This window comes from Tenrec ecaudatus, chromosome 5, assembly GCF_050624435.1.
Source record: "Tenrec ecaudatus isolate mTenEca1 chromosome 5, mTenEca1.hap1, whole genome shotgun sequence".
Taxonomy (NCBI): Eukaryota; Metazoa; Chordata; class Mammalia; order Afrosoricida; family Tenrecidae; genus Tenrec; species Tenrec ecaudatus.
The window spans coordinates 88,685,460-88,705,636 of NC_134534.1; the positions used below are offsets into that span (position 1 = coordinate 88,685,460).

A 20,177-nucleotide genomic window follows, 5' to 3' on the forward strand; every position below is an offset into this window, starting at 1 on the left:
AACTCCTTATATCTAACTGCTGATTTCTATGATCTTGAATGGTTTTCTTTCCTTATATGACTATTTACTGTGCTAAGATAGTGAGAAGACAAAATAAAAACAAACTGAGTATTCTTTAAAAATCACTAGCTTGAAACTACAAACTTTTACTAATTAAAAAGATAGGTTTTAGATGTGACAGATAACTCGATTCTATTAAAAATTCTTTTGGCCTTTTTAATAGTACATGTTTTACTTAAGAAAAACAAGCAATCGAAAAACAGTGTCAGTGCTCTGGCCTTTTAACGTGCCTGACATTGAAAAAGAGTCTGCGTAATGCTTGCTCTCCGTGCACTCTTCCAGGATGCATATGCTACCGTTTAAACTTTTTAAAGGTTTCTGAAATAGCGTCTTTTGTTTTCAAAATTCATTAGGATTTTAGGTTCTCTAGAAATAGAAAATTATATTGACGTTAGATTATACTAATTGTGGGATAACAAATGATAATTTATTTTAGAAAATATTGGAGCCACTTTATAGAAATTGAGGTGATGACACTATACATACATGTCAGGTTCTAAAGGTTATGGTAAACTGAAAAGGTTTTTTGTTTTTAAACTACATTCAGTCTATTAACACTTGACAAAAACATATGATAGGGCACATGCTTTAATTATTGTGGTTGTGTAGCTACATTTTTCCCCTTTAAATTAGCCTTTGAAAATAAGTCTAATGTTGACTATACCCAAAATGCCTAGTACGCAAAGAGATAGCTTATTTTTAATTAAGAACACTCTGGGGGGTGGGTTTGGGGGGTGGGGACAGTCCATGAAATAAAATGCTGTAGAACAAAAATTGTGATATATTTTGTATTTGGAAAGCATCTAAGTTGTATAAAGATCTAGCTGCTTGTTATTAAAGTGGGCACCTCATAATACTAGTCCCAAAAGGACTTAATATCAGTACAAGACTGTAAAACTATCCACATAAGATACAGAGAGAAGACTATTCTAGTTTTCCTTGAAATTTTTTAAGTGTTCTGCACTTTAAGAATTTGATAGTGAAACTCTTGTTTTTCATATGTGTTAGTGTGGGGGCAGGGATTTCATATTGTTCAGAAAAACATGTACCGTGTTTTAGGAGTTTTTACAATTTCTTCTTAATTAGGTCAGATATTTGCTGAAGGTCACTAGGAGAGGGTATTGCCATCAAAATTTAATTGGGAATTCCACTGATCTTTAAATGGCTGAAATGCATCGATTTGTAAATTGTTATTGATTATGTATATGGATGTGGGAAGTATAAGGAATGGGCTGGTGTAATACCACATAAAAACTGAACACTAAGTGATCCACTTTGAATTTTAGTAACAAGAAACCTGATTCAGAAGCCAGCGCTTTGAAGAAAAAGGTCAACAAGGGGAAGGCGGAAGGTTCTGAAAATTCAGATTTAGAAAAAACACCCCCACCATCGCCTCCTCCTGAAGAAGATGATGACCCAGGTGTGCAGGTAATACCATTGTTCTGAGACCCAGTCCTTGATTGTTTAGTGTGAGTAACTTTAGACATGAGAAATACAGTAGGCCGCCCCTGTTTTTGTTATAGACATGCTTTTAAGCTGTCTGTTGTTGGAACATTATATCCATAGGGGATGAGAGCAGCAGGACAAATGCAAAATTAAACTCCTGCCCAGTAGATTATCTCCATAAGAAGAGAGAGTTTGTTTATTTGTGTACACGTGTGCTTTGGATTTACAATTGATAGCGTTGTCTTAGTTAATACACTCGTACTTTAAAGCTTCTTCTCATTTTTTATTTTGCTTTATGTTGTTTCTTGTCAGTTTCTTTATTTTACCAAACATTGTAATGAAAGTGTAGCTTCTAGCTTGTTTTAAGATTTCTTACATTGGATGGTCAGAATTGAATCATATCCATGTAAAGCTCGGCTTTCTGTGAACAAATCAGTGTCTTTCTGGATGGCAACGCATCAAAATTTTCTAGTCGATTTTAGGAAAACTTTATGCAAATCAGTTGCAGTACTGCCCTTGAAATCAACATTAGGAATTTTGATTTTTGTGTGTCAAGTGCATTGCTCTCCCTGATTGGACAGAGAGGAATCCTTGTATGTGACAGTTAAAAATTATTTCCTGGTTAGTTTCCCTGGAGGTGTGCCAGTGTGGTCTGCCGGGATGAATGGGGATGTAGCCATGTGGATGGCACCTGAGCTGTCTTGCAGCAGTTCCTCAAGAGTCCTGTTGGAAAAACAGCTGGCCTTGTAGAAGCTTGATGAGATGTTCTTATAATTCAGTGCACACGCAATAGTTTCCATCTACACCCTTGCCAATTCACTTAAGCGTTAGAAACAAAGTGTGTGTGTGTATGGAGCCCTGGTCTAAAGATTTTCAGGTGTGTTGGGTGCACATATGTGTGTGCATTTAGTAGAATTCTTATTATTTGTTACTTTACAGAATGACCCAAACTAAGAGGGCCCAAAAGGACATAGAGGGTATGAGCAAATGTGGTTAGTTTGTACACCTTCACACAGTGATACTTCTGGTTGCTTGGATCAATCTTGTTATTTTTTTAAAATTTTACTCATTGGTAAAAATATATTGAGAATGTAAGTAGTTATTTATTTTCAATTACTGCTAAAGTATTTTACTGATTTTGAACTTTTTATGCAGGATCTCCTTCAGCTAGGACTTTCAGGACAGTAATATTTGTACAACTTTAAGAAAATGGATTCATGCCAGTCAAGAAAATCCTGTTACTTTTTCCCATGTATTACTTCTTTTTTTTTTCTTTTTAATTTTTATGAGGTCAGATTCTGATATCCATAATGAAATAGTAGCATTTTGTTTCCCCTTTTTACAGTTCAGGTGAAGAAGGCAGATCATTTCACGTGAACCTCACCGCGTCCTTATTACGATGTGCTCACTGTCAGATGTGCGCCCCTCACCCCCCCACTCCCCCCGCCCTGATACTGCAGGCAGTGCTTTCTTGGTATCTGTGAGGCAGGAAGTGATCACGCCAGCTGGTTGTTTGTTATGCTTCCTATAACACAAGGATAGAAGAATTTGTTTATACTCTAGTGGGTGCCATATATGTTCAATTTAAAGTCGTCTCACAGATTACCAAATAGTGAACTCATGAAAACAAACTTAAATCTTCTCTCCCTTACACTGCTCTTAACTATAATTTCATAACTTTTCTAGTGAAGTTTAATTAAAAAGAATAAAATCTCCAAGGTCATTTATGTTGGTTAGGGAGTTTTAAGTTGTGACTAAAATACAAATCTTTATGCTTCATTTTGATCCACAAAATCTTTGAGGTTAAAAATAGCTCAACATATTACATTAGAAACATATGAAGCAATAAAATCACCTATATTTAAAAAGAAGTAACTCTTCTTGAGAAATTTCCAAAGAAATCCTGGTGTGTGAAATAGAACATAATATCAATGATTATAAGGAAAAAGAAGTCATGTTACATTTAAATATTTTGGAAATTGAGTTTCGATTGTATTTTGGGTGGTATTTAGTTTTTATTAAGTGACCTTGTGTGTTTTACTACTTAACCCCATCACTAGGAAACCATTTAGGGCAGTTCCACTATGCTGTTTATGCTAGGGACTTTATTCACAGCACAGAATAACAACACCACTACAGATGTACAGGTAAATCCTGACCATAACACAGTTATTTCTCAAAGTTGATATGATGAGGAACTTTAGCTCATGAAAGTTATATCCACCAATACATGATTTTCTTTCTCTCAATTAGAAAGAAAAGTTGTTTCTTCATTATCAGAGCAAGATTTAGAGTGAAGTCGATTTGTCTGAGACCTTATCCAAAGATGTTTAGTTGTACCAGCTAGTAGCACACAGTGACAGTAAGTGGGGCTCCGGGTGTGGAAACTTGTTGACACGTGATAGGTTTATTACTAGTTACAGTAACAAAATGATGAACATATGCATCAATTCATTTCAATGTAGTTACATTGTTACACCAAATAAAGATGTTTTGCTAGATTTCACAAAATTTCCATGTTGTTGTTAAAGGATTTAGGGGAAGGGACATGAAAGTGAACCCAAGAGCAAACAACGCTAGTTCAGTGGGAGCTTGTGAGCTGTGCTGGGCCTCATAGTTCCTTTGCTTTCTGCAGCCTTTGGTTGGAGAGGGAGTACCTAGTGTATGGGGGTTTTCGTTCTCCACATTTGCCTTTCATAGGTGCCATATCTTACTTTAAATACTTTAAATGAACACTCTCGGGTGAATTTCACAGTATCTCACCAGGTAGTTTACACTCATGAACTCTATTCTAAAGGCAGGAACCTGAGGTCCACAAAACCACTTATTTGAGTCCAGATACTCAGCTCTAGGATCCGTGTAGTCAGGCTGCGTTCAGTGACAGGGAAAAAGGTACCAGAGGGCTTCTTTACTGCCCCGCTTTGTGATTGCTCTGGGCAGCACTGAAGCCTTTGCAGTGGAAAGGAGGGTCAGAATGGTAATATTGGCGAATGTGGCTACTCCCTCTTCCTTGCAGAGGGATGAGACTAAAACGTTACTCAGAGTTTAGAGGCAGAATAACAGTCTGTGGCTGTGAAAATCCTATGACTGTAGGGCCAGGAGTTGACGATATCTAGCTGTCCACTTGATGGACTTTTTATGTTGTAAGCCACTGCAAATCCCTGTTGAACGCCGGGAGGGCCTAGACTTAAATAAAAAGTATTGTTGACTTATGAACAACTTGGCGCTTAGGGAAAATGATACCCTGAACAATTAAAAAATGTAACTTTTAACCCCCAACATTTTACGGTTTATAGTATGTTGACCAGATGCCTTACCGATAATAGTAGTGGACGATCAACACGTATATTGAATATTACATGTTTTATATGGCGCCCTGCTGGTGCAGAAGATTACATGCTGGTGTGATAACGTCAGTGTTAGCAATTTGTATCCTCCAGCCACCCACGTGGCAGGAGAAAAAGGAGGGTTTCTGCTCCTGTAAACATTCACAGCCTCGGAAATTCAAAAGGACTGTTGTACTTCGTCCCATCAGAACTGACTTGATGACAGTTTGTTCTGCTTCTTTATGTATTATATCTTGGAGCCACATGAAGCCTTGCGTTTGACAGCTTCAAGAACTTCCTTTTCTTTATTGTTTAAGAAGGTAAATTTGGAGCCATTTAGCAAACCCAGCTCTAGATCTCCGTCTAGAGTACATCTCTCGCAATTCAGCTTGTTCTTGTAACGTCATGACTTGTCTCTACTTCTTGGGAAACACTACTGGCACTTCATGTGGATCGCGTGGTGTTTTCCAAGGTTTGTCATACTGCAAGAGCTGCAAGGAATATCTTTTTCCTGTAATACAGAATTAGCTGTAGGCATGAACTGCTCCTGCAGAGCAGGGTTAGGGCCGCTAAAGAAGACAACAACAGCAAACCCACGTGTAAGTGGACACGCATAATTCAAACCACGTTGCTCTTTGTCAAATGCCAAGCCCTGAAAGTACTGTACCTGCCACTTCTTCAGGGCACGTGTTACCGCTTTCACTTCTCGGCCCCTCCTGGAAAGTATGTGTGCCAGTAAGTTCATGAATAGATTTCATTTCATGATTCTTAGGAAGTTTGTATAAATGTTAACTTCCCTCAATTTTTCCGTTCTATTTCTTCTATGCTTTGTGGACCCAGTATATAAATTGTCATATTCTTGCATCTGTTGGCAACTTTTAAAACATGTAGATATCATTTTTAAGTTAGATGCTATTGCGTACACATTAATGAAAAAGCTATTGTCTCCTATTTTTAATTTACTTACAAAATGAATTCTTTGTCAAAGATTTCAAACAAAATGAATTATATTGACCATAAATTGTTACACTCCACCCTCCATTCCCTCTAGAATTAGTTGGGGGCCTGTTTAGGGGAGGTTCCCCCCATCCCCGGTCATGCATGGGTTTTTCCTGTTGCTGTTATGGAAAATATAAACATATATTTTATAAAATATTCTTTCATTAGGAAATAGAAAAATGAATAAGACATGCATTTTCTTGGTCTTAGCAAGTTTCTGTTGATGCACACATAAGTATGTTTCTTAATTTATCTTAGACAGAATCAGAAGCTGCATCTTACTACATGTTTTTTATTTTTCACTTAACAATTTAGTGGTATTTCTAAGACATGTTTTATGAGACTATTACCTTCTCATGGTGTGCAAGAAAAACAGTTGCTGGGTCAAATGTTTGGAGTGCTTTCAAAATCCATGTACAACTTCATTTTCTGTAAACATTTTACCTGTTTATAGTTTGACACAGGAGTGTGAGCGTCCCATTTTGCAATAATCTTACTAACATTGACTCATCCATCTTTTACGTTTTAGGACATGTGGAATAGTAAATTAAAAGCTGATTTGGATATTCATTCACTATGGATTCACCATACAAATTCCCAACTCTTTAAAAACGTTCAGAATCCTTTTGTTAGCACCAAGCTAACAATGCAATTTAAGTGGCCTTCTGCAAACACTTTGGGTGCCTTGGATGGTGTTGCATCAACATTTGCACAGAAATTTATAAATTACAGATCCGCTTCTAGTGCTTTCATTTTTGTATTTTTTATTGTGGGAAATGCATAAAAAACAAATGTGGGGAATAGCATAGTGAATTCCTATATACCTGCCACACAGCTTTAATTCGGTCTTCCTGTTTAGTCATCACAATGGCTGCATTAAGAATGAGGCTTCTTATTTCCATTTTCCACTTGAAGGCCCTGTAACGAGAAGTGGCGGAGACATAGCTGTGATTCGGCTTTTAACTCTACATCTCTGCCCATTTCCATTTTATTTGTTGCCACTATGGTCATTTAATGCGACTTACGGGTTTGAAACTGCAAGGTTCTCCTTAAGATTAAGTTTTTTAAGGTATCATTTACTATTCTGCGAGTTTTTAAATACTGTCCTGGGCTGCTATTTAACATGCACACTGTTGGGGTTTCGTTTTAGAAGAGGCGTTCCAGCAGGCAGGTGAAGAGGAAACGATACACTGAAGACTTGGAATACAAGATTTCAGACGAGGAGGCAGATGATGCAGATGCTGCTGGAAGAGACTCCCCTTCAAACACCTCACAGTCAGAGCAGCAAGTGAGTGATCAGGTGTGGGTGCAAACGTGTGTGCACTTTTAAAATGAGCTGGACATTTTGCAGCTTGAAGCGGAGAACTTAAGCAGAAGGATTAGACTTTGAACAAGGGAAACTTGATCTAATGCTGGTGCATAGCGCCTGGACGGCCTCTTCAGACGTCCTTCTTGCTCCATCCTTGTTACTTATTCTGACACCGGTTGTTCCTCCCAGCGCACTCTTATTTCTTGCTGGGTTCGATAGTTCTTTGCAATGACCACACACAACTCACAGACAATACTCACCATCAAGGGAGTTTGGTAAGGAGCCCCGGTAGTGTAGTGGCGACCCATTGGTCTGCGGACCTACAAGGTTGGCGGTTTGCAGCCACCATGCTCTCCGAAGGAGAAAGGTGGGCTTATACTCCTGTAAGAAGATAGTCTCAGAAATTCGCAAGGACAGTTCTACCCTGTCCTTTAGGGCCACTATGCGTGGGAATTGACTCCATGGCAGTGTGTTTGTTTAATTAGGGAAGATAGTAAGTTGCTACAATCCAGACTCAACAAACAGTAAGGATACAGTCATTGTTCCACAGTAGCATATCTCCTCAGCCAGCAGCCAAGTCTCTCTCTGGTCCACAGTCTTTAAGCCTTGTGGTTCCTTGGCCTTTGCCTTTGTGGGCCAGGAAGCCAACCCACCTGTTGTTCTGTCCCACAATTCCATTGTCTAGGTCCAGATAAGGTGAAGGTACCCCATAGTCTCAGCATTGCTCCTCAGAGCCCCTGTGATTTAATTCTCGATGTCCCTGGTATTTCTCTGGTCTTAGTGGCCTCCACCACATCAGACAGATAGATCTTGGCATGCTTTTCCAAATAATCCTGGTATTTATCTCTATTACAGATGGTTCTTATAGAACAAGGAATGACTTTGATGGAAGTATTATTTGTTTTTAGCTAACCATACCTCGAAGCAAAAATAAAGGATGGTGTCTTAAATCACATCCTCAGTAGAATCTAAAGATGCTTCCAAGGAAACAAAGGCTATTATTTGGTTCACACCCTCAACGAAAGCCAGGTCCTAATCCCACCCCATTCCTCACCTACTATGGCAGAGATTATAACAACCATAGGAAGAGAGAATTACAATACATCACATAAAGAGTTCTGACTAGAAGGACCATTTGAAATGACTCCATCTCCGTTGACTTAAGTGTGTTGGGAAATAGTGGTTTGGGTGTCCCTTTAAAAGCCCCGTTCACTGGAGTTACTTTTGATGCATGCCTCTGATAGAATTAATGGTCTGTGTTGAGCAAAGTCAGATCTGGGATGTAAGGCAACCAGATTTATCTCTGGGAATTCAGTGCTGTAGCTTCTGGGACTTTAATAAACCACTCAAGCTTGTCTCCTGCTGTTAGGCACCGTAAGAACCTCTTTATGAAATTAATGCCTTGTAGTACCCAGCAGGACATACTTTATTCTCTGTGCAATGTAAATGATTGATAAAATAGTTTTAGTAAAACATGGGTAATAACGCAGCATTGATTATTATAAAGAGCCCTGTCTGTTATTTACTACTTTATGAAATAATGCTTTTCTTAACACTGGTTAGCGTTTTGTTACCATTCTTACCACTTAGATAGCAAACTGGTAACTTATTGGGGAGTATGTTAAATGCAGTTTAGTGTTATGTTTACTCATTTGTTATATTTTAAGTTGTTATGTAGGGTTTTATGTGACCTGCGTAGGTAAAAGCTGCCTACAATAACAGAATGAGTATATGTAACCTGTGGGTGTTTAGGAAGGAATATTTTGTTTCTGACTGCTGTCAAACAGGGCAGTTGAAGGTTCTAAATACTCTGTGGCTTTAGGTACCCGTGTTAGTCCTTGTAGTTAAATTATTAGATCATTAATAATAATCATAGAATCATAAGTACAGATCTTGTCTTTTGAAGTGCTCTTTTCGTTGTTCTCACAGGTAATTTTGGAGGCAGGCACAAGAGGTTGTAATCTCTTGTCGTTGTAACTTACAATGATTTGTTTTTCATTTTGGATTGATTCAGTCTACTTTTATTTTTTTTTAGGAATCTGTTGATGCAGAAGGTCCAGTGGTAGAAAAAATCATGAGTAGTCGTTCAGTAAAAAAACAGGTAAGATTCTTAAATTATTCTTTGCTTTACAATTTTCTTTTGAAAGTCTACTATTGCAAAATAAAAGTTATATCTACTCTTGTCAGATTTATTTGCTTAATATACAACTTTGGGATGTTCACCCCCAAATAAACTTAAAATAGTTTGGTCAGTACTTTAGTTATACCATTTGGAGTAATTCAGAAATGAAAAGATATCCAAAGAAATGTGTTAGGCATTTAGTGTTTGATATAGGCCTGCATCTCCCCCCAATGCTACTCATAAAAAATCATAAACATGAATTGGCCTCATTCCTCTTAGAAAGTTTTTTATTCCCCCCCCCCCCCCCCCGGTAGGATGTAAGTTATGTTTATCTTTTTAGTAAAAAAAGTATTTTCTCATACTTTTTGTAATATCAATCGGCATATTCATTAATACCTTTAATGCTGATACAGTGTAATTCTTCAGTAGAGTGACTTAAATTCAAATGTTGTAGTAGTCTCGAACGGTGAGCTCTTTAGGTACCTGTCACTAGCCTGGTAACTTTGGCATTGAAAGACTCAGACTCTTCAGAAAAGCATTTTACTTTCTAGTTTTATTTTACTGGTGAAGACTTACCCCATGATCCTAACCATTTCCTTTTTGCTTGGTTTGAAAGAAAAAAAATGCTTCTCTTAGTGTAAGGAATCCCATGAACATCCTGGCTGCAGGATATGCTTTAGTAATCTCTCTCAGAAAGCGATCAGTTCCACATATGCGTGTCTTCAGCTGGAATTAAGACCAAACCAACAGTTTTTTATTTTCTTACAAAACAGCTTCATTCTTTTGACATGTAAAAGAAGTTTGTTTGATTAGTAAAACTTAGACAAAGTGTAAATTGCTAGTGAGCAAGATGGAGAATGGAAACCTAAGTGAAATCCCAGTACTTTTCACATAGGAAGGCTTGCTGTTCCCTGTCCTACTACTAACTACACGGAGATCCTTTGCACTTGTACTACACTCCCAGCCGACGTCCATTTACATTGGATGCAGTCCTCTCTGCTTTTGTAGGGTGCGATGCAAGGTCTAGGTGTTTGTTTTTTTTTAAAACTCAGAATGTATACCTCTAGTATATATGACAATAATCCAAGATATTTTCAAATGGAGTATGAGTCTAGAGTAGCAGTTCTCAACCTGTGAGTCGTGACCCATTTGGGGGGGTCGATCGACCCTTTCACAGGAGTCGCCCCATTCATAACAGTAGCAAAATTGCAGTTATAACATAGCAATGAAAATAACCTTATGTGAATTGTAGATCTGGTAAAGTTTAAATCTTTATCCTGCTTGAAAATATATTCCCTTTACTCACTTAAACTGACTTGTTTGAGGAAATAGCATGTAGTGTGAATGGGATATATTAAGTTTCGTTCTTCTGAATGTGCTTCGGCACATATATACCAGGTTTGAAAGGTCAAATTATGTTGTTGTTGTTGTTGTTGTTGTTAGGTGCCGTCTACTTGGTTCCAACCCACAGTGACCCTGTGCACCACAAAAGGAAACACTGCATGGTTTAGACCATGCTCATAGTTATTCCGATGCTTGAGCACATTGCCGCGGTCATAGTGTCAGTTCATGAGGGCCTTCCTCTTCACTGCTCCTCTACTTCAGTAAACACGATGTCCTTCTCCAGGAACTGGTCTGCCCTTTCAACATCCTCAACGTGCACAAGATAACGTCGCACCAAACTTGCCTCTAAGGAGCAATCTGGCCATACTTCTTCCAAGATAGATTAGTTTGTCCTTTTGGCAGTATTTTCAATATTCTCCGCCAACATCACAATTCAAGTGTATTGATTCTTCAAACTTCCTTATTCAATTTCCAACTTTCACATGCACTAGGGTGAGGTGCACCATAGTCCTCAAAGTGACATTCTTGTTTTTCAATATTCTAAAGAGGTCTTGTGCAGCAGATTTACCTTGTGCAACTCATCTTTTGATCTCTTGATGGCTGCTTCCACGAGCATTGACAGTGGATCCAAGCAACACCAAATCCTTGACAGCTTCAATCTTTTCCTCATTTATAATGATATTAACTATTGGTCCAGTTGTGATGATTTGGGTCTTCTTTACGTTAAATTGTAATCCATATGACATTGAGTTGTAATCCATACTGACAGCTACAATCCTTGATCTTCATCAGCAAATGGTGGAAGTGCACCTCACTATCAGCAAGCAACATGTGTCATCTGCAAATTGCAGGTTGTTAATAAGCCTTCCTCTAATCCGGATGCCACATGCTTCTTCATATAATCCAGCTTCTCTGATTATTTTCTCAGCACACAGATCGAATAAGTATGAGAAGCTACAACACTATCACACACCTTTTTTTCCTAATTTTAAACTATGCCGTTTTCCCTCATTCTGTTCACACAACTGTCTCTTGATACATGTACAAGAGCCACATGAGCACAATAAAGTGTTCTGGAATTTCCGTTCTTCTCATTGTTGCCTGTAGTTTGTTATGAGCCACACAGCTGAATGCATTGGTATCGTCAGTAAAACACACGTAAACCACTCTGGTATTCGATTCTTTCAGCCAAGACCCATCTGACAAAAGCAGTGGATAACCCCTGTTCCACATTCAAACCTCGGGCAACTCCTTGTCGATGTATTGCTGCAACCATTGTTGGAGAATCTGCAGCAAAATTTTTCTTGTCTTTAATAGGAATACTATTGTTGTATAAGTTGCGCATTCTGTTGACTGACTTTTCTTTGGAATGGGTACAAAGAGGGGTCTGTTCCAGTCAGTTGGCCAAGGAGCTGCCTTTCAGCTTTCCCGCCATAATATGATCCCAGTGCTTCATCAGCCTGTTGAAACATTTCATTTGATATTCTGTCAATTCCTGAAGCCTTGTTGTTGGCTAATCCTTTCAGGGTATCTCGAACTTCTTTCTTCAGCACCACCATTGATTCTTGCTCATTTGCTGCCTCCTGAAATGGTGCAATGTTGACTATTTCTTTTTTATTATTATTATTGGTGTATTTTATTTTATTTATTTTTTATTTTTTTATTTTAACAATTTATTGGGGCTCATACAATTCTTTTCACAGTTCATACATATACATACATCAATTGTATAAAGCACATCTGTACAGTCTTTGCCCTAATCATTTTTTTCTCTTTTCTTCTTTTACATTTTATTAGGGACTCATACAACTCTTACCACAATCCATACATATACATACATCAATTGTATAAAGCACATCCATACATTCCCTGCCCCAATCATTCTCAAGGCATTTGCTCTCCACTTAAGCCCCTTGCATCAGGTCCTCTTTTTTTTCCCCCTCCCTCCCCATTCCCCCCTCCCTCATATGCCCTTGGTAATTTATACATCGTTGTTTTGTCATATCTTGCCCTATCCGGAGTCTCCCTTCCCCCCTTCTCTGCTGTCCCTCTCCCAGGGAAGAGGTCACATGTGGATCCTTGTAATCAGTCCCCCCTTTCCAACCCACTCACCCTCCACTCTCCCAGCATCGTCCCTCACACCCTTGGTCCTGAAGGTATCATCCACCCTGGATTCCCTGTACCTCCAACCCTCATATGCACCAGTGTACAGCCTCTGTCCTATCCAGCCCTGCAAGGTAGAATTCGGATCATTGGTAGTTGGGGGGAGGAAGCATCCAGGATCCGGGGGAAAGCTGTGTTCTTCATCGATACTACCTCACACCCTAATTAACCCATCTCCTCTCCTAAACCCCTCTATGAGGGGATCTCCATTGGTCGACACTTGGGCCTTGGGTCTCCACTCTGCACTTCCCCCTTCATTTAATATGATATATATATATATATACATATATACATATACACATATATACACATACATACACACACTTATATCTTTTTTTTTTTTGCATGATGCCTTATATCTGGTCCCTTGGGCACCTCGTGATCGCACTGGCCGGTGTGCTTCTTCCATGTGGGCTTATTTGCTTCTGAGCTAGATGGCCGCTTGTTCACCTTCAAGCCTTTAAGACCCCAGACACTATCTCTTTTGATAGCCGGGCACCATCAGCTTTCTTCACCACATTTGCTTATGCACCCATTTGTCTTCAGCGATCCTATCATGGAGGTGTGCAGTCAATGATATGATTTTTTGTTCTTTGATGCCTGGTAACTGATCCCTTTGGGACCACTCGATCACACAGGCTGGTGTGTTCTTCCATGTGGACTTTGTTGCTTCTGAGCTAGATGGCCGCTTGTTTATCTTCAAGCCTTTAAGACCCCAGTCACTATCTCTTTTGATAGCCGGGCACCATCAGCTTTCTTCACCACATTTACTTGTTCACCCATTTTGGCTCCAGCCGTTATGTCGGGAGAGTGAGCATCATAGAGTTCCAATTTAATAAAAGAAAGTATTCATGCATTGAGGGAGTGTTTGAGTAGAGGCCCAAGGTCCTTCCGCCACCTTAATACTTGACCTATAAATATAGACACATAGATCTATTTCCCCATCCTCCTATATATATTTGCATGTACATGTCTTTGTTGACTATTTCTTTATGGTAAAGTGACTTTGTGTTTTCTTTTCATATTCTCCTGATGCTTCTTGCATCATTCACTGTTTTAAAACTCATAGAACCTTTTAAGATTACAACTCGAGGCTTGAATCCTTTCAGTTGAAGATATGCTGAATGTGTTCTTCCCATTTGTTTTCCTAATTCTAGGTCTTTGCACCTTTCATTGTAATATGTGGCTTTGTCTTTTCAAGCTGCACTTTGATATTTTCTGTTCGGCTCTTTGACTTCATTTCTTATGCTTGCATTACCTACTTTATGTTTAAGTTCCAGAGTCCCTTCTGACATCCACTTTGATCTTGTCCTTCTTTCTTGTTTTGAATGACCTTTTGCTTTCTTCATTAATGTTATTCCCAACTCATCAGTTCCTCTGTCACCAGAGTTCAATGTGTCAAATCTGTTCTTGGGATGTTCTCAAAATTCAAGTAGGGTTGACTCTAGGTTGTATTTGGGCTCTTGTGGATATGTAACATTTTCCTCACTTTTAACCTGAATTTACATATGTACCATTGATTATCTGTTCCGCAGCAGCCCCTGGACTGGTTTTAGCTGCTGATATTGAGAGCTTCTCCATCGTCTCTTCCCACAGATGTCATCAATATGTTTTCTGGGTATTTCATCTGGAGAAGCCCATGTGTACAGTCAGTCATGCCTGTAGTATGGAGAAAAAGATATTTGCTATGAACAAGTCTTTACCTGTGCAAAATTTTAGCATGCGATTCCTAGCTTTATTTCTATCACAGTCTATTATTTTCCAACTACTGTTCCTTTGTTTTTTCTTTTCAACTTTTGCATTCCAATCACCAGTAATTATCCATGTATCTTGATTGCATGTATGATCAGTTTTCAAGTCAAGTGGTTGGTAGAGTACTTCAGTTTCTTAATCACTGCCTTTTTCTGGTTGGTGCATAAATATGAATGATAGTTGCCTTGGCTGGACTTCCTTGAAAGTGGATAGATTTAAACCTATCCCAGATAGCACTGTACTTCATGATTCATTCTGCAAGTCCTTTTTGACAGTGATGCCATGCCGTTCCTCAGGATTGTGTTATTCCTGTCATAGTAAATCATGGTTTCTTTATTCCAAAGGGCCAGCCTCAGGGGATTTCAGTTCATAATGACAAGGATAGCAGTCGTTTTGAGGTCCGTTTCGTTTTTTACTACTCCCAATTTTCCTAGCTTTATACTTCATACATTCAAAGTGATGATCATTAGCAGATGTTTGTAGTTGTCTCTTCTTACCGTGCGTAGTGCCTTATCAGCAAGAGAAGATCCCGAAGACTCCACTCCCACTGACTTTACTGGACTTAACTTCACCACGGTCAACTCTGCTCTGAGAAATCAGCTCCTGCTCTGTCACATTTTGAGTGGCTTACAATTTAAAGGGCTCAACCTCCAGCACTGTCTCGGAAAAGGGTTCAAAGCTATGCAAAAAGTTCAAACGGCTCCTTCATCTGACATGGGGTGCTGAGCTCTTCTATCATCTGTGCTTCGTGTAGAAGCTCATTCACATTGGTGATCCTGCTGGCAATTGAAATACCAGTGACATAGCTTCCTGCACAAGAGCAACACACAAACTAACACAGTACAACAACCTGGCAGACGAGCAGTGGTTCATATTATATATAGCTTTATGATTCAGGGAATAATTACTTAGACTTTGCATTATGAAGAGTATTGCTTTTTTCCCTCTGTTTTGCCCACTTTGAATGGTTTTTTTATTTGTTTTGAACTACTGTTTAATGATAGATGCCCATGATAGAGAAATAGATATTACTATTTACATCTAAGTTTATCTTATTATAGGAGATTTAAAACCCATTGTGACTATACAGGAGGGTGGGGTATTTGTTGTGTTGGTTATTTGACGATGGAGAAATTAAATGGAAAAATTCTTGAGAGGTGAAGTATACTTTAAAGTATAATTTAAAATAAGCTAAGCAAAAAGTTGGAGTTTACTGGATTACTTGTCTTACTAGTATTTCTATAAGGGAGTCATAAAATAACTTTAGAAAGGACTTTTTGAATGACGTATGCTCTCAGTATGGTTCCTTATCAGTTTTAATGGCATTGGTGGAAAGTGTCACAAGTAGAAACAAAAGGTAAACTGAGACTTTTTTGGGGGAGGGGGGATCTAGTTATACCTGCTGTTCTGTTTCCTATTACCATGAATATTTCAGAATGACTGTGAGAGAGTAACTTTACCTCCCCTGACAGCACTGTAACAATTGACTGCCTGTTCGCAGTGCGGCACATGACTGGGACGCGATGGTTTTCACATTGGATCGAGTCATTGTTGCAGCTTGAGAAGGAAAGTCCGATATGATGTAGTTGTGGAAACCCATAGCTCCCCTGGCAGAATTCCCTAATTTAGCATTTTGTCTTAAATAAGGATCGTTTGGGCATTTATGTTGCTCCAAAAGCAAATTAAGGTGCATGATACCCAGTGGCAAGGACAGAGTTGATGCATATATTTGAGTTCCAGGTAAAAATACACATTGTCTTTTAGAACATATTAGGGTTAATTTTTTTCATGTTTTCCCTGTGGCGTCATCTGTTAACTCTTTCTACTTTGAGCCACCTATAAATCAAGAATAGTTTTAAAAGTGATTTCTGATTATTTCCCCCCAAATTCTCTTTTTTTTACATAATAGCATTTTATTTTAAATAACATTTATTTTAAATTTCAAGGTGTTTGTTTTAATCCTCTTTAGTTGAATCCAGTAATTAAGAGAGTAATGAAGGCACAACGCAGTGTCATGTAGCACGAAGTCCACATTTTCTCCCTAAGAGCAGTGTGATTTGGCATCTCTGGTCAAATACACGATGTGCTGGGCCACAGGGAGAGCGGATTCCTAACTGCTCTGTAATGAGGCGCTCTCGTGACCTTTAGTGCATTTACTTGGCGAACGTTCCCTCTCCTGCTCCATAGTTGAGGTTGATTTCTCTAATATGACAGTCATTCCTTCTTTTAGGTCACAAAGATTATGCTTTGTCGGGTGGCTGTTTCAGATTCCAAGAGTCTGTGTTTTGGTGTAATGAAGGATTTTGGTTCATGTGAACAGTGGGACAAATGCCCTGTTTGGAGTTCAGTTTCTTCTATTACACCATGGCTCATCCTTCACTAGTAATAGAGGTTTCCATAGACCCTTTCTGTAGTCTAATGAAAAGATGGTTCTGAGACCTTTAGTACTGAGTATATTCAGTTGATCTAAAAGTCTCAAATTTAATGATAACTGTTCAAGAAATAAGTTTGAGTGTTTCTTATGTGAGATTGGTGTTCTGGCTCATTCGTTCAAGGGTGCTGCCATTTCTGGAAGGCCTCTGAAGGTTTTGCCGGTGTGTTGGTGCTGTTTTTCACTATTACCTGAAACTGGTCCCATTACCATTCAGAGATTTATTGGTGTGCCTGAGTGGTTACAAATCATACACTTTATGTATTGTACCAAGAGAGATACACATGGTCATATTTACATACACGGAGGAAGAAAAATAGTTTGGGCAAGACAGTCGTGATGGTCTGTGTGGTCCTTTTGATAAAATGTGTTATTTTTCAGGACACTCAAAATAAATAGGCCCTGGTATAGTTTTGTACCACCTCCAGGTACTAAATTAGATCTCAGGACCCATTATTTTCCTCTTGGACAGCTTGAGACACTCAGGATTGATAGGTTTGTGGTAGGTTTCTAGAAGAATCACCACAAGCAAATTGGTTTCAATGAAGAATTGGAATAGACTGTTGATGCTAGAAGAGCCAAGTCTCTATAGCAACATAATTGTGAAAGAGTGAAAATTAACTCTTGTTAAAAAGTTGTGCATTGGTACCTATTAAGAGACCATGATATGGTGAGACCATTTAGAATGAAATAGAAAGGAATAGGAGAGAAAAAAATCATGAAGCAGGAAATCAGGAAATGACAGAACATAGAAATAATAACGTTGGTTGACTCATCACTACTGTGTTCGTCTGAGTTAACTAGAGAAGCAAATTCAGAGACACTCATGTCTATAAGAAAGCTTTATATCAAGAGTAATTATATGTTAAGAAAACTTCTCAACCCAGTCCCGATCAAGTCCACAAGTCCAATATCAGACCATAAGTCCAATACTAGTCCATGAATCACTCTTCAGACTCCTGCTGTCACATTGCAGGGATGTAGAATTCAGGAAGATCACAGACCAGTGGGTGCAAATTCTTGTGGATCCAACGTCACTGGACATACCTCCAGGGCTCTGGCTGCTATCAGTGTGGGTCCATGTGGCTTGTCAATAGGAAGGTAAAACAGAGAGACAGGGTAGTTCCCAGAATCCTCAGAAGAAGGCCATGCCCACAAGGAGGCATCATCAGGCTATGACTGATTGACAGGCTAGACTCTACTTCTTCACGCTTACGAGGCTAGACCCTTCACCCACCCCTTCACGAGATTATGTAACTACCACAACTACCTCAGAAATAACTAATACAAAATAAATAAAGCAAACTCATAGACTTCAAGTTTATTCTGACCCATAGCAACCTTATAGGACATGGTAGCCCTTTGGGTTTCTGAGACATTAAGTCCTTGAAAGAGTAGATTGCTTCATCTTTCTCCTGCCAGGTGATTGGTGGATTCAAACAGATGACTTTGTGGTTAGCAGTTTGATTCTTAGCCCATCACACCTCCAGGTCTCTAAAGAAATATGCCAAAATAGTGGAAACTAAATTTTGAGTTCCATTCTAACTCTTGAGTTTGCTGTTGATTCTGTTCTGACTTACAGCGATCCATGTGTACAGAATAGATCTGCTCCAGAGGGTTTCCAAGGAAGGAGACCCTCAGACCCATCTTCCTGAGCACTTAATCCTTTGTACCAGTCAGACAGTCTGTCCCATGATTACAGAAGCATCAAAGATCTAGTCCTGTCCTTGCTTTCCATTTTCCTGGTCATTTTAAAAATGTTATTTTTCTTCTTTATCTTGGAATCTCTAGTTCTCTATATAGACGTTATATTTTGAAGTAGCTGCTAAAATGTTCAAGATCAGGAGAAATAGCATATTTTGATGGAGCTTCAAAAAGTTCATAGAAAATTGGAATTAAAAGATAATGTAATTGTGAGCTGGAGACCTGACTAGGTTGTCACCAAAATGTACTAGAATTTTTCCGTAAACTCCTTCCACCTTTATGTTATTGGTTCTTAAAGGCATCCAACAAACATGTCTTCTGTATTGGACAAGGGCAGAAGTTTGGAACATAGGTAGATGGTTATCTGCATGTATTGATTAAAAAAGCAGGGTTGCAGCCCTTTTATAAGATCCATAATGCAAAACCAGAAGACCCTTCCTGAAGAGATGAATTGAAAGTGTGGTTGCAACAATGAGTGCCGACGCGGCAATATTTGTGAGACGGAGCAAGACCAAGGGAGTGCGCTTGCTGTCGTACACAGGGTCACTCTGAATCGGAACAGGCTTGAGTGCATCTAACAACAACCATTGGGCAAAACCAGCTATGTCTATTGACTGCACTCCTAAATCTCTGTATTCTTCTTAGGAGTGGCCAGGGAGATGGGAAAACTATTTAAAATTACGTACGGTTTATCTGGTACCACTGAGAGTTTTAAAAAACCTTAAGTCTGTCATCCTTGACAGTAATCCGAAGGTTTGAGATTGAAGGAAAGAGTGAGTAATCTTTTTGAACAGATCCTATGCCAGTTTGTTATCCAACAAAAAGTCTTTGCTCTTTTGTACGGTCTCTGCCGTGTTTCTGCTTGCCTTTATTTTCTTCCACACGTCTCTGAGGCAGTTCAGAGGCACTCAGTGTAAGGATATAAAAGCAATCCCAAAACATCTGTAAATAGTATTTATGGCTTTTATCCCTGATTTATCTGATCAACTCTTCCAGAAGAAAATTACTTATACATCTTGTTTAATACCCCCAAGCTAAAAGAGGAAAAAAATTCATTGAAAGAGATTCTGAAAATATCTTATGAACATTACCTTGTGAATATACTAGGGTAGGAGGTAGGATCACGGGCAGAGGCTACAAACAAGTCTTCCCATTGAAAATTCTTGACTTGGCTGACAAGTATAACAATTTTACCCCTTTAATATTTGTAGTGTTAATTTCACTTGGCTGCTGTGCGTGTGAGATATTTTGTCTGGGAGATTTAATTGTGCCATTGATGGGTTCTAAAGCTGCGAATAGCGGTGAGCTGAAATGACAGCTAAGAGCAAGGTTGGGTTTTATATAGTATCTTGTTTAGAGTTATTAAGTATATGAAAGAATAATTGTCTTTTAAATATTTTTAAAACATTACAAAACCCACAATGTAAAGTTGCCACGAGGCAGCCAACAATAATACATATGGCATTCAGGAGAGCAGTCGCTAATTGACTACTGCCTGAGAAAATGGTACACTTGGCGTCT

At 38.8% G+C, this 20,177-nt stretch overlaps 1 protein-coding gene across 3 annotated transcripts in view; it reads left to right on the top strand.

The window, feature by feature from the left end:
- The window catches only part of CHD7 (chromodomain helicase DNA binding protein 7), a 274,681-nt gene that overhangs the window by 177,910 nt on the left and 76,594 nt on the right, over window positions 1-20,177 (top strand). For all 3 annotated transcript variants that reach the window (XM_075549703.1, XM_075549705.1, XM_075549704.1), the window contains exons 4-6: window positions 1,347-1,488; window positions 6,982-7,119; window positions 9,176-9,241. In XM_075549703.1, coding sequence (XP_075405818.1) covers window positions 1,347-1,488; window positions 6,982-7,119; window positions 9,176-9,241 — 346 coding nt within the window. The remainder of the gene's footprint in view (window positions 1-1,346; window positions 1,489-6,981; window positions 7,120-9,175; window positions 9,242-20,177) is intronic.